The sequence below is a fragment of the Castanea sativa genome, chromosome 5 (assembly GCF_040712315.1).
Source record: "Castanea sativa cultivar Marrone di Chiusa Pesio chromosome 5, ASM4071231v1".
NCBI classification, from domain to species: Eukaryota; Viridiplantae; Streptophyta; class Magnoliopsida; order Fagales; family Fagaceae; genus Castanea; species Castanea sativa.
The window spans coordinates 52,338,001-52,352,196 of record NC_134017.1 but is presented as its reverse complement, the minus strand read 5'-3'; the positions used below and the strand labels follow the sequence as shown (position 1 = coordinate 52,352,196).

General features: G+C 33.5%; 1 protein-coding gene across 2 annotated transcripts; it reads left to right on the top strand.

Moving 5' to 3' along the window:
* The first annotated feature begins 5,669 nt into the window (after positions 1-5,669).
* Positions 5,670-13,940, top strand: LOC142637377 (uncharacterized). 2 transcript variants are annotated; one of them, XM_075811657.1, is made up of 10 exons: positions 5,670-5,909; positions 7,146-7,282; positions 7,392-7,526; positions 8,429-8,539; positions 9,233-9,517; positions 9,937-10,136; positions 10,881-11,178; positions 11,661-11,771; positions 12,367-12,558; positions 13,568-13,940. In XM_075811657.1, exons 1-10 carry the CDS (start codon positions 5,723-5,725, stop codon positions 13,913-13,915), a joined length of 2,004 nt encoding a protein of 667 aa, XP_075667772.1. In that variant the 5' UTR covers positions 5,670-5,722; the 3' UTR covers positions 13,916-13,940. The 2 variants fall into 2 exon arrangements, with proteins under 2 accessions (XP_075667772.1, XP_075667773.1); XM_075811658.1 differs by lacking the exon at positions 9,233-9,517 and having other exon boundaries at positions 5,671-5,909.
* The last annotated feature ends 256 nt before the right edge of the window (positions 13,941-14,196 follow it).

The following is a 14,196-nucleotide window of genomic DNA, read 5'->3' as shown; positions in this document are numbered from 1 at the left end:
CACAAAAAATAATTTACATTCATTATAGTTTGAAATACTATATTTTTCAATCACAAAAAATTCTTAGGGGTGTGATGAGTAATATGTATTTGTGAGTTACAATGCATTTTTTTTTATTGAAGAGTTTTTAAATGTGTAGTTATCCACAAATTTATAAAAAGAAATGGTCAGGGTAGGCTTTTTTGGATAGAGGGTCTGTTTGGATAGAACTTATTTTGCTAAAACTGAAAACTGAAAACACTGTAGCAAAATAATTTATAAAGGTGTGAATAGTTCTATGGGACTCATTTTTAATGAAAAAGTTGTTGAAAAGTGAAATTTGTGGGACCCGTGAACAGTGCATTTGTGCACTGTTCATGGCTGAAAAGTCAATATATGCTGCTGGGTAAAAAAAAAATCAAAAAAAAAAAAAAAACGAGACGTGGACGCACAAACGCGGATCCAAACGCCCTCAGAATGTGAGATAGTGTTTTTTTTTTTTTTCAAATTAAAAACGTGGGTTTTTTTTATTATTAGGTTTCTTGTTTTTAATTTTTAAAAAGAAGTTAAAAGCAGTTTAAATTGTAATCAAACTTGTATATATTTATTTAGTTTTTATTTTTTGGATAAACTTGAGGATGTTTAAAAAAAATGATTTGAAAATAAAGGTGAGGATTATTTTTTTTTTTATTTAAAAAAACAACAAATGTATAGTTGCTTTAAAGAAGTATGTTAGTGGGAGAGTGATTATGTTTTGTAGAAAATGTTTTAGGTGAGAGTTAGAGATATATTTTTACAGTGTTATCTTTCAATTTTACCCCTACTTAAACGTAAATTGTAGGGGTAAAATAGTAGTATAGATAGATACACCACCTTTCTTGAAATTATGACTAAAAATATGGGCAATGCTTCAAATGAGAGTTTGCCACCTCATTTTACATAAATCTCCAATGATTAATAAAAGGTGTAAGTAAGATCTTAACCATTGGTTTCCATCTTAAAATGCCAAGACCCACCCACATAAACAGATAGCCAAAAACACTAACTAATAAGTAAGCAAAAAAACACACTGTAACATCAAATAGCAAAACCCACGTTCCTATTCAAAAGGGAACTGTCACACCTATTTTTATTTACGCTACGTTTGTTTCGATGTAAAATATTTGCAAAAGTAAAATATTTTACATGTAAAATATTTACAAAAAAATATTTTTATTTTACAGTGTTTGGTATGAAAATGTTGTGTAAAATATTTTCCGTAAAATGAAAAAAAAAAAAGGGGTAAAAATTTAAAGTTGTACTGAGACATCACCAATGCCTAAATGAATGTACTCAATTACACACATCATCTACTCAATTACATATCCAGGTATTGAACATGTGTCAAAGAATGTACTAGATGAATCATTGATAACAACAAAGATTCAACATATCGATATATGAACGTGTCAAAGAATGTGCTAGATGAATCAATATATAACAACAAGGATTGAAGACCATAGCTGGCACCCAACGTGTCTGGCCCCATGCAGATATCTAGTGAGTTCACTTGTTGTAATAATCATGACTAATGCAGCTACATAGAGTTTAGCAAAGCAAAACATCATTTTGCCTTCTTCTAATAGCAAAATGTCCATTTGGGTCATGCAACATGTCCACAGTACTGAATTGAAGCCAAAAATTCTATAAAGCATTTGAGATGTCAGCGATCATGCTTTCTCTTTTTCTGGCCCTTGCCAAATGCCAACGGAGAAAGAATCAACTGCATACCGTGAATTAACAAAATGAAAGAACCTGCAGAATAGTTAGAAACCAATACTGCAAAACTTGCAAAAATATATCTGGACAAAATATAACATTATCATAATCCTAATGAATCCAATTATCCAAAATATAACACTATTCCATAATAACTCCAAAACATGTCAATCAGTGTTGCATAACCATCCATAAGCACACTTATAATAACAAACCCAAAGACTGACAATATAGCTAACATTAACACATAATCTTCCAAAACATGGAATTGTTCCATAATTATTAATAACCTAAAGAATACCATGATACCACTAACATGTTTCACATAACGTATCCAGCAACCTCAAGTTATAAGGTTTTGTTGAAAAATTTCTCCAACCAAAGCTTTCTCATCCTATCATTTTTAGCCATAAAGGTCCTTCCTGCCTTTTCATCATTAACCAAATGATTAAAAGCTTCATCAAGTATGTCTTCTTCAAAGCCTTCAACATTCATCACTATTTTATGAAGCTCATTTGTATTAACTGGGCCATGACTCAGAGCTGTGACAGCTACTACAATCTATTTGAGTTATTCAGTCATCTCACTAAAAGGACTATCTTCATTCATAGTTGTATAAGTTATCTTTCTATGGCTCCTTCCCTTAGATGAAGTTCCATTGGAAGCTTCATGGGCATCTTTTGGCTATGTATCAGAGTCACCTTCAAATTTTGGATTTTGGATGTCATTTTGTGGGGTCTCATTTTCAACCAATGGAAAGCATTCACTCCATTGCTTTGAAAAGCCACCAGTTGCCATGTCCTTACCAACAACAATAGCCATCTCATCACACTGTTCAATTTTTTTTATTTAAATATAGTGCATGAGTGGGATGAGCATGTTCAAAGAAATACGACAAGATCAATAAATTGGATGATTTAATATAATAAATGTATAAATCATTATTGATCCTAAAAAAAAAAATGCAGCTCAATTATATAAATTTCATACTAGCACTTTAGCATCATAAGTTTGCTTGTCACATGTGATCATTTTCAAATTATCATCCCAACCAAATCCACTTTTTTTCGAATCTCCTGAATGAGTTTCCACTCTTTTCTAACAATACGAAGACGGTTAAGCACATTTGATGCATGACACTTTACATTAAACTTCACACCAATTTCTTTTGCCACTTTGTCAAGGGATTGCGGCTTATATTTGTTTGAGGGCTTGTTGCCTTATTCAGCCTCAACAACCAACATTTTAAACAGCATGTCACACATTGGTTGTGTCCACCTAAGTTGAGATCCTGGTTCTTTCCCCTTGTTCTTGGACATTGCTATAACCAAAAGGACAGTCTAATGAATCCCAACCATTATGATAATAACAATATAAAACATTATTACAAAAATAAAACCTGAAACTATGGAACAAAAAATTCATTATCCAAAAACAATGCAAAGCCATGTTGACTTGAACTTGAGGAACCAAATAACAATTTTAAGAGCAACCATATCAGTTCTTTCATTTTATACATTCATTTTTACACTAAAAACCTACTTTTTTTTATTTTACACATCCAATTTTACAAAACACCTACATCAGTTCATCTATTCTACACATCTTTTAATTAAATAATCAATTTCTTCACATTTTTTATTATTTCTCTAACTACCCGGATATATATACGCGCCTCTCTCTCTCTTTACCCATTTCTGTTTATTGCTCTCTCTCTCTCTATACCCATCTCTCCCTTGAAAAACTCTCCCTCTCCCTTGAAAAACTCTCCCTCTCGATCAACTCTCCCTAGCTCCGATCCGCAAGCTCTGAGCTCCGATCCACGAGCTTCGATCTGAGCTCCGATCCACAAGCCATGAGCTTCGATTCGAGCTCTAATCCACGAGCTCTGAGCTCCGATCCAATCAAGCACCGATCTGTGTTTGTGTATCTCTGTTTTTTTTTTTTTTTTTGAGCAAGTGTATTTTTGTGTTGATTTGTCTGTGTGGATGTGTTTGTGTGTAGGTGTGTTTGTGTGCATTTGAGGAAAAAGAAGAAGATGAGCAGTTAACTGGGTTTGTTGAGCACGGAGAAGAGAGAAAAAAAAGGAGCGAACGGAAATTAATAAAATAATGTATAAACGAGCTACAGTAATCGTGTAAATATACACAGTTACTGTAGCTTGTGGATGGATTTGCATAATTTTGCATATTTTTACACCCACTAATGTGAATGTTTTTTTTGCTCAAAATGTGTAAAATTTGTAGTTTTTTATTTTTATTTTAGAAGATTTTAGAGGGACTGATGTGGTTGCTCTAACTATTTTCCCACAAATAGAGCATTATAAATTTTCAATGCCATTTCTCTTTGATTTATCGGGGCCAAAAGGTGTTTCTACTTCGTTTAGCTATCCAAACGCCCTTTCCCATTCTCTCTCACCAATCTACATTCTCTCTCACCAATCCAAACTAGAATACTAATAAAATCACCCAGGACACAAAAACATCATCTTTAACACTTTAGCCTGCACCAACCCTGTCCCGGTTACACCTCATTTCCCTAGCAAATTACTCATATCCGTCTTTAACATTATGCTTTTGTGTTGATTATCATATTTTTCTTGCTTTGCATTATATTAGTAAACATGATTGCTTGTAGATTGATTATGCAATAATGGCGAGTCGCAAGTCCAACCATAAAGGGAGGGTTAGATCCGACCAATACTCAGAAAAGTGAAGCTTTAAACGTCTAATTTAACCCAAGCTCTCCACGTCAAAACTCATCCGCAACCTCTTTCTGTTGTCCTGTTGAGTTCTCATTAATGGGTTATCTCTGGTTGTACAAGGTTGCCATTGGATGAGTACTTTGCCACTTTTTTTTTTTTTGAGAAGAAAGTACTTTGTCACTTAATAGGTAAAGCCAAATTTTATTGCTACAAAATGCACTGCTCCACCCCTAAATGATGCTTTCTTAATGATTTTTATTTTTATTTACGGGAAGCATGCTTTCCTAATGATTTAAAGGCTATAGCTAAACTGCTTTCCACAAGTTGCTAGCGCCCTATTTGGTAGAGTAATTAAAACACACTTTTTTAATTTTTAAATAATGTTACATATTTTTTCACTTATACGTATTTCAAAAAATTACAAATAACATTACTCAAACTCCTCTACCAAATGAGCTCTAGATATCGTACACCAAAGCTTGTCAACACACATAAAATGCATTATTAACATTAGTGCCAAAATGCACCTAACCGGTATATTTGGTATATAAACTTAAAAACATGTTTTCAATTTTTAAACAATATTACACGTATTTTTATACACTTTGTCACCTATACGTATTTCTAAAAAAACTAAAAATTATGGTTTAGATAAACAAGTACTATGACTTTTTTAAAATATGATATATTAAACTTGTGTCCAATGCATCAATGTCCTGAATATGTTGAGATTCCGACACTTGTCTAGTGTATTACTTTACTGAACATAGATTTTTTTTTTGATAAACCTGAACATAGATATATTATTTCAACCACCTCAATCTTTTAAATCTATCCAACAATTTGGTATAAGTATTTTAAATTATTTTCCTCACATTTACTAAATAGAAATCCTATTTTCGTTAGTGGACAAAATAATAGTCTTTCTCAGAGCGCTCGACATCAAAGGAATTTCGATCTCGAATCAAATAATTTATTAACTACATTTTTTTAAAATGAGTTTCCAAGTAATTATCACATAAGGTAGAGGGGTGGACGTAATTAAAGAAAATATATTATTCTAAAACTGAAAAAAAATACCAAAAAAAAAAAATCTTATAAAAATCTTCTCTTATCACCCAAAAAAAAAAAAGAAAAAAGAAAAATCTGTCCACTCAGAAAATTCAAAATTCTAAAAAAAAAAAAAAAGTACAAAAAGTTAACTAGTAGCAGTAAATCAAAATAGCAAGTGACAGTGTGACACACACTGCTAAACTCAGACCAAGCAAAAAAAAAAAAAAAATGATGCAGAGAGCTTCTTCAGCTCTCTGTTCTTCAAACCCACTTCCCTCTTTACCAACCACTATTCCGACCCGTCATCTCATCGGAGCTCCGTTCCATAATCGAACAACCCGTCCCTACTATGTTCAATTGCCCTTCAAACCCCACCAAAATTTCCGACTTGCCATCCCTGCTCCACACTCCACTGGTAATTTCTACTTCTTCCTTTTTTTTTTTCTTTTTTTTTTTCTAATTTGCCTATTCTCTTTGGGTTATTATGGTCTTTTGCAGAGTGGGTTCGTTTTTCTGTTCTATTTATTTGTGTGTTTAAGTTGGAACAATAGTCCGTTGTGTTTGTGAATTGGCTGTGTTTTAAAGTTTTGTTGAACATTCACTGCTGTATTTAAAATACTTTATTTTTTGATAAGTACTACGTAGAATACTTCAAAATGTAACATAAATTAAGAATCTTGTTTGGTCTGTTATCTATGTGGTGGAAGCTTCTTAAATGATTGTGTCAAAGTTTTTCATGTTTGGAATGAGAAAGTGGGTTCCAGGTAAAATCTTCTAACTGGTAAAATCTCTTTTTGTCGGATAAGAGATTTGGTTTTCAAGTTTGGAATGAGAAAGCGGGTTCCAGTTAACTCAGCCAGTAAAATCTTCTAACTGGTAAAATCTCTTTTTGTCGAATAACACCATAGGTTGAAACTATCTTTAAAAAAAAGTTTGGAATGGGAAAATCCTCTTATTGGTACAAATTGGTATGATGGGCTTGAATTATAGTTTGTTTATATTCAGCTTTACATACCCAAAAAAACACAAATAAATTCAAATCAGCAAGATTGTTCAGAACTCTTTGTGATTGGACACGTACTTAAATGAATCTTCCTGATTGATTTGGATTCTTTGGTCTATTTTGTGCTGGTTTCGTGGCATTGTTTGTTTAGACTTAAAGGTCTTTCTTGTAACACATTTATTGTTCATGAAACTGTTCTTTTGAGGGGATTGATTATTTTAGCTTTTGTCTAGTATTTCATTTATTTGTAGCTTTTTCCACTGCATGATTTGTAGACTACAAAGAATATGTATTATGACCCGTGTAGTTTTTTTTTGTGTCTTGAGTTTGTGAATTCTGATTTATTTCACTTGGGCATCTTAACCCTTTGAGACATTGTTTAAATTAGTTAATCTAATATAGAACTTATCCATTTTAGATATGTATGCAATGCTTATAGAAATATTATTGCCATTGATGGTTTTTGAGTACCTTTTTTTTGTTTTTGTTTTTTTGGTTTCCTAATGCAATTTTGGTGCTATTATGTTATTGTTTACAATTCCGCTTCAGCTACTAAAAGTTTGTTAAGATCAATATTCAAATCCCATGATGAGTTTGAAATAGTCGATGATATAACGGGTTTATTTTATTGTTTGTTTCCCACTTCAGCTACTCAAGAGACATTGGAAACCTCCAAGACTGAATCTGGATTTGTTGAAATTGGATACATATCTAATGTTCATGGACTTGAAGGAGAGATTCGTGTCAGAACCAGCACTGGTTTTCCTGAATTGCGATTCTCTAAGGTAAAACAAATATTATTTTTCAGAATACTTCTGGAACCTTTTGATATGGTCACTTGTCACTGAATATTCTGTATAAATATATTATAAATAATAATTACTATTATCTTAGCCTGGGATAAGATGGTTGAAGCAACGAGTTTCAAGTGGAGAAACAGTTCGGGAAGTTGAGCTGGTAGAGGGAAGAGGACATGCTGGTCAGAAGAGTTGGATACTTAAATTAAGAGGAATTGACACGGTGGACCAGGTGAGCTTTTCTCTTGCAATTTTTTTTCTTGCGTTGCTTGTGTGCTAATTTATACTCACATTCACTTCTCTTAGTTTGTGTGCTTCTATTGTTTTGAATACGTATAGCGGGGTATTTGGATGACCTTGTTTAGAGGACTCTTGATGAAATTTTGCAATCTGTTTGAAATGAGGAATAGATACAATTTTGAGCCTTCTTCTGAGAAAAATTAGTAAAAACCAATTTGGATCCGTTAGATTGTTGAATTTTACTCTTAGTCTTCCCTCGATACATTTATTCAAAACTGTTGGAAGTTATTTGCTTTGATTAAAAAAAATTATGGGTTAGTGACTTAATAACCATTCAACTTCCAAGTTATGAAAGAAAAAAAGAAAAAAAAGAAACAACTGCTTCAAGTGGAAACTTGATTATTAGTATATTTACAGAAAGATTGAGTCTTTTCCAAATCAAGAACCTATATGTTGTGTTCAGTTTCATGGAAAGGTTTTGTAGAAGCTTAGAGCAACTTTCAACTTGGATGGTGTAAGGATGCATTGTGTTATTCAAGCTTCTATAGAAAGGGGAAGTCCCTTTAAGATTCTGAACTTACCTGGCTTCATAGTAACAAGCTTCATTCTAATCAAACTCAACTTGACTCAATAAATCCTATCCCAAGTGCTTCAGGTCAGCCATGATATTCTTTCCAAGATTCTTGCTCTTTTTGTTATGAATAATTAAAATTTTGGTACTTTTTTATTTAAAGAAAGTTTTGGTAATTTTTATTAAAAAAATGGTACTTTTATTGAGACACTCACAGTATTCATGTAGTGGTGACTTGTTTTATCATATTAACATGCATGCCTTTTCTTTATTGTTAATATTAACATTCATACCTGTTCTTCTGATTTTTGAAATATGTTCAGGCTAAGCAGCTTGTTGGTTCTACTTTACTTGTGAGAGAAGAAGACAGGCCAGAATTGGATGAAGGCGAATTTTATACTCCTGATCTTGTTGGCATGAGAGTTGTTCTTAAGGTTTGTGCTTATTATGATGTTTGGAAGATACATTTTCATGTGTGCTTTTAACAAGGTGGTTTTTGTTTGTTTGTTTGTGTGTGTGGTGATAAATTACCGATTGGGCCAAAAGCTTAATCTATTACGAAATGGTGAATTTAATCACTTAATCATTATTCTAATGTTCCCCCTCACATGTGGATCCAGACTCCCTCTTAAAAAATTGGGCCCAATGTGTGAGATTTTTAACTTTTTAAATGGGGAGTAGAGTGGAGGCAAGGCTTGAGCTGAAGATCACTTGTTCTAATACCATAATAAATTACTGAGGTCCCAAAAGATTAAGCAGTTAGGAAATGGTGATTTAATCAATTAACCATTATTAGTCCAAAATGTCTGTTTTAAGAAGTAGTAGGACAAAGGTTTCTTCCACATATAACTCGGAATTTGGGATTGTTTTTGGTTTGTGGTACAATCAACAAGGTGTGATCTTCTATAGTGTTTAAAAGATGATTTTTTACATGTCATATGTGTGTGTGCGCGCACACAAATATTCATTATGATATTTAGTCTGATACTACTGTGTATCCTTTCATTTGAAAAAATATTATCTTCTATATTTTTTTGGCAAATCTCCCCCCCCCCCCCCCCTTTTTAATCTGTTACCTATGGAAAGCTATGGTTTTTTCAAGTCATCAATTGTGATTCTCCTTACAGGAAACTGGTGAATCCGTGGGAACTGTCGTTAATGTTTACAACAGTGGGGCAAGTGATCTTTTACATGTTAAGCTTGATTCATCTGTCAATTTTCTGCCTAAAACCAGAGAGCTAAAGACAACAGAAACACGTGTTTCTGATCACCTAATCTATGTACCGTTTGTTGAAGCAATAGTTCCATATGTTGACATTAATAAAAGAGAAATGCAGATTACACCTCCCAAGGGACTTCTCGAGTTAAATTTACGTTTGGATGAGAGGTCCAAGAAAGAAAGGCGGCAGCTTGTGAGGCATACTCTTTTGTATTCTACTATTAATTCATTAAAGTTATTGGTTGATATCAACTTCATCTGAAGATTAGATACATGCAATCATTATGTCCATGTTACATGATATTTACTAGGCTTCTTTTGTGGTTATCGTTTTAATTTAGGGGTTTTGGGGGAAAAAAGAGTTGGGGGGGGGGGGGGGGGGGGGGCGTGTTTGGTAAGTGGGTTGAAATGATACTCTATATTTTAAATTGTTTCATATATACTTTTGCAAATGCCACTATCAATAACCTACAAATCAACAATCATATTATTTTGCATTAAATGGAGCTATGGTGCTTGATCCCATGTAGATTATTTGTTCCTTTTTTCTCATATACTTGCACATATTGGTTTGTGTACAATTAAGGTCATTCATCTTTTGATATATTTCAGGAATGGAAGGAAAGGAAAAAGTTCCAAAGGCGCCTCATAACAGCGAAAAAGAAATTATGTGAAATGGAGCAACAACATGTATTTCATGGGTTTAGATTTGGGGAGAAAGCCCAAAGGAGCTTGCTTGCTGATCAGATTGTTGGTGTCAATTCCAATTTGCTCCAACTGGCATTGCAAAATATTGAGATACCCTCTAAGAGGTGAAGTTGATATGAACTAACTACATTTTGTTAGTAGATCATTAGATTTATGTAGGAGTTGGAAAGGATGTTAATGTTGATCTTTCATATTTGATTTGGAGTTCATGGGAACTAAGCTGTTCTATAATTATATCATCATATTAGTCATTTCTAACATGACCATCCTGTGATTCGCCTGGTTGAAATAATCTATTACCTGTGTGACGCCTTTGATTGAGTAGAGTTATTTAGACTCTTCTTTGTTTGCATGCCTGGTTGATTGGTTGATTCAGCCTTTTTTTATTTGATAAGTAATAATGCTTCATTCAGATATATATATATATATATGAAAAATACAAAAAAACCCTTAGTTCTCAGGCAGTATACTAAGGGCAAAACAAAAATCAATCAAAAGTACATATCTCTGAAATGGTACATTTCAATTACGAACCTCATCTTGCCAATTCATGTTATCTGCCACCATGGCCTCTTTATTTTGAGCTATACTGAACAACACTGGGAAGCATCCTTCAAAATAGTATCCCCACACTAAGGATCAAACCAAAATCATACTTGACCGTGATTATCCACCCCATATTTTACATATTGTGAGAATCTTCCCCATCCTCTCTGAATTGCTTCAATATTTGGAAATAATTGATATAGTTGCTAGTTCATTACAATTTGTAGGACCAAGGGTGTTTTCTTTTGCCTACTCTGTCATAAGTGTTGAACCTATTACTTTCATCTTACATCTTGAATCAGATGGAATGCAACTGAGTTGTTCAGAGCCACAGAAGCCAAGCTAACAAGTACTCTGAAAATATCGGAGGAATGCCTCACTTCTTGTGCAAGTAAAGAAAAGCTGGGTACGAATTCAACTTTTCGAGAAAAGGGACTCCAGATCCTGTCTGAAGGAAAATCAGCCATTGTTTTAGTTGTGAATGAAAGTGACAGGCAAGGATGGGGCTATGACCCTGATCTGGTTGACTTTGAAAGCTTTGAGACTTCACCATCTTCCCTCATTCAGACATTGCTTTGTGATGATCAGAGATTTGTAAAGGTTTGTACTCATTTTTAGGTTTTTTTTAAAAAAATTTAAATTTGAAAAGTTCTTTTCTAATCAGATTTTATAAGGTTGAAGAATCTTTTAATCATAAGTTCTTTCTTATAGTGGTGTTTGTTACCAAATTATGATCACTTCACGTCCTGTCTATTGAGTTATTTATTGTATGTGAAGGGGGACTTATATTATATAACAGGAAGGCTATAAGTACTTCATACGAAAAATCTGGCGAGCAATTGTTGGAGACCCAACTGACTGAGCTCTCAAACCAACTGTGTCTTTAAATGGGTTAATGTGAAAATAAAACCAATTTTTAGCACTAAAATTAGAATTTGATAAATTTGAGGTCCCACTAATGTAATTCTTAGTTCTCTACTAATGTAACTAATTTCGTTTGCATTTTAAAAAATAAAATAAAAAGTGTGGTATTGTTTAAAGAATTTTATTCAACATAATCTAATGAACTGTGTCCTTTACAGATGGAAGACCGTGCATCTGTGCCCTTGATTTTTGTTTGCTCGGCTCCTGGAATCCGAACTCTAAGAAAGCTGTTCTTAGAGAACGATTACTTTGCGTTTGACTCACAAAAGGTCACCATTTACAGCCACATGAAGAATACCTCTTTTATTTTGAGATTTGCTGCTCCAGGAATGAACTAAATTGTATATTGAGAGTATCATTTTCATTTTGGTTTAGGTAATTTGAATGTTTTAAAATCATGGAACTATGTCAGTTGTTTCTATGGTTACTTAAGTTAATGAGGATATGGTTATCAGTTAACATGGAGAGCCAATGTTAAGCAGCTTAAGTTTGATAAATATCCAGGATTATGACATTATAAGGCATTCTATATTTTAGATTCTCAAAACTACAGAATTTCATAAATACTCTTGACAGCTTTTGACAACCTTTTGTGGCATGGCCTTGAACAAACATGGTGTGTGTGGTTCAGTCTGATGTTGTGCCAGAGTCAAGGATCCTGTGACCTCCTAAATAGGATGAATGTTTGATATTTATGGAGGGGAAAAAAAAGAAAAAGAGAGATAGCTGTCCTACTTCTATATAGAATGTATCTTTGTTCTCTAAGACGTCCATATTGACAGCAATAAATCACATTTCTTCTAATATTAATGATCTATTTTCAATATGCTGCTTACTTGTCCTTTATATATATTTCTCTCATAGGTCTGGTTTCTCGAAGAAGAGATGCTCCCGGTTGTTAGCAGTTCACTGGAAGATCAGAACAAGCATAAAATTCTGATGAAATCCCCATGGGAAATTCTCCAATCACCTGTTGGTTCTGGTGGAGTTATTAGCTTGCTTTCATCACACAACATTCCTGATAATCTTAGCGAAATTGGTGTGGAGTATGTTGAGGTTAGACATTCATTGCATTGTTCAGATTGTGTGTTGCGACACTATCTAAATTTTATATGTTGAGGGTGCTATGCTACACTAGCCTGTTGTTAAATTCTCTAAGACTGCTTCATTAGGCAGGGGGAACGCTACCCCTGTAGTGTAGCATATGGTCATATTGGGATCCATAACTTTTCCCAAGTCAGAGATAAAATGAGATATAATTTCTAGAATTTGCATTTTGTAGAGTAATCTCTCTCTCTCTCTCTCTCTGTCTCTCTCTCTTTAAATATTATTTTCTGCCCTTTTTCTCTGTTGCTGAAAGCACAGAAGAAATACTAATGAATTGTGAAAATGTCATTTATGCATCTAACTTCCCTCTGGCTACTGTAATGTCTAGGGGTTTATGAAATTTATATTGCTAAAGTCACATGTTTTTCATGCCTTCTCTCTTCTTTAGCGTCTAACATTCAACCACCAACACATGTAACCATAAAAACATTTTCCTATGAATGGTATAACAAAGGATGTGCACATGCAGTGTTACACCTTCTGTTTATATGTGCATGGAGAGAAAAAATCCGTATCTTGAAAATGATATGCACCATTTATATGGTCAGCCCTTTTATTATGACTCAGTGCAAATCAAAAACCCTATGTAGCTGCTTATCAAAATAAAAAACCCAAACTACTGTGTGCATTATCATTTGTCAAATTGCAAAATATTAGAACAATAGAGAAAGTAACCTTGAATTTTTGATGAAGTAATGGGTTTCCCTTGTCAAAGTCTGTGCCCTTAGTCATGTTGGTTGGTGACTCGGGTGATATAAATATAAAACTTTGTGCTGAAGGGAATATCAATTTATTAGTTTGGATGTTCTACTCTTACATGTTGCCTTGAGACAATCTGGAATTTGTGGTATGGCTACATATCATATCATGTAATATTTCTCGTGCGGTGTGCTTTCCTGTGTGCCTCTTTCCTAGTTTCATACCTCAATTGATTTATTGATGCTTTATGTTGTTGCAGATATGCAGTATCAGTCAAAGATGCATTGGTGCCAACCCGCTTCTTCTTGGATTTGTTAATTCTCATGAAGCAGATATTGGGATCCAAATATCAAAAGATGTAGAAAATTTTGAGGGAAATTTTGACATGATATTCTCAATGAACTTTATGAAGAAGTTGATGAAATGGATCAATAAGCTCCAGTTCTTTGTACTCCCAAAGCCAAATTCACATGTTGAGTTGATTGACAAAGAGTGGGTTGATGTTACACCCTCATCTCCCAACTCATTTGAGCTTTGTTGTACAATTTACAGTTCCTTAAATGCCTGTTCTTCTGAAAAGGTTTGTATAATGGAGATCACAGAGTAATATATTGATAAATTAAATTTACAAACTTCTCCCGTTACAACAAAGCATATCATTGGCCTTTTTTCTTCTTGGTGTGAAGTATAGGAAGCCTTATATTTTCATTATTTGTGAAGAGATAACATACAGAATTAAAATGTGTTAAATCAATCTCTGGCGCTGTGGTATAAATGGGTTATATGCAGAATAGACTGTAGGTTCTTATGTTTTTCCTTTTTCTCTTTTAGTTTTCTGAAAAGTTAATCAAATGTTTGTTCATCCATTTTGTTTTGTTGGGTTTGTAA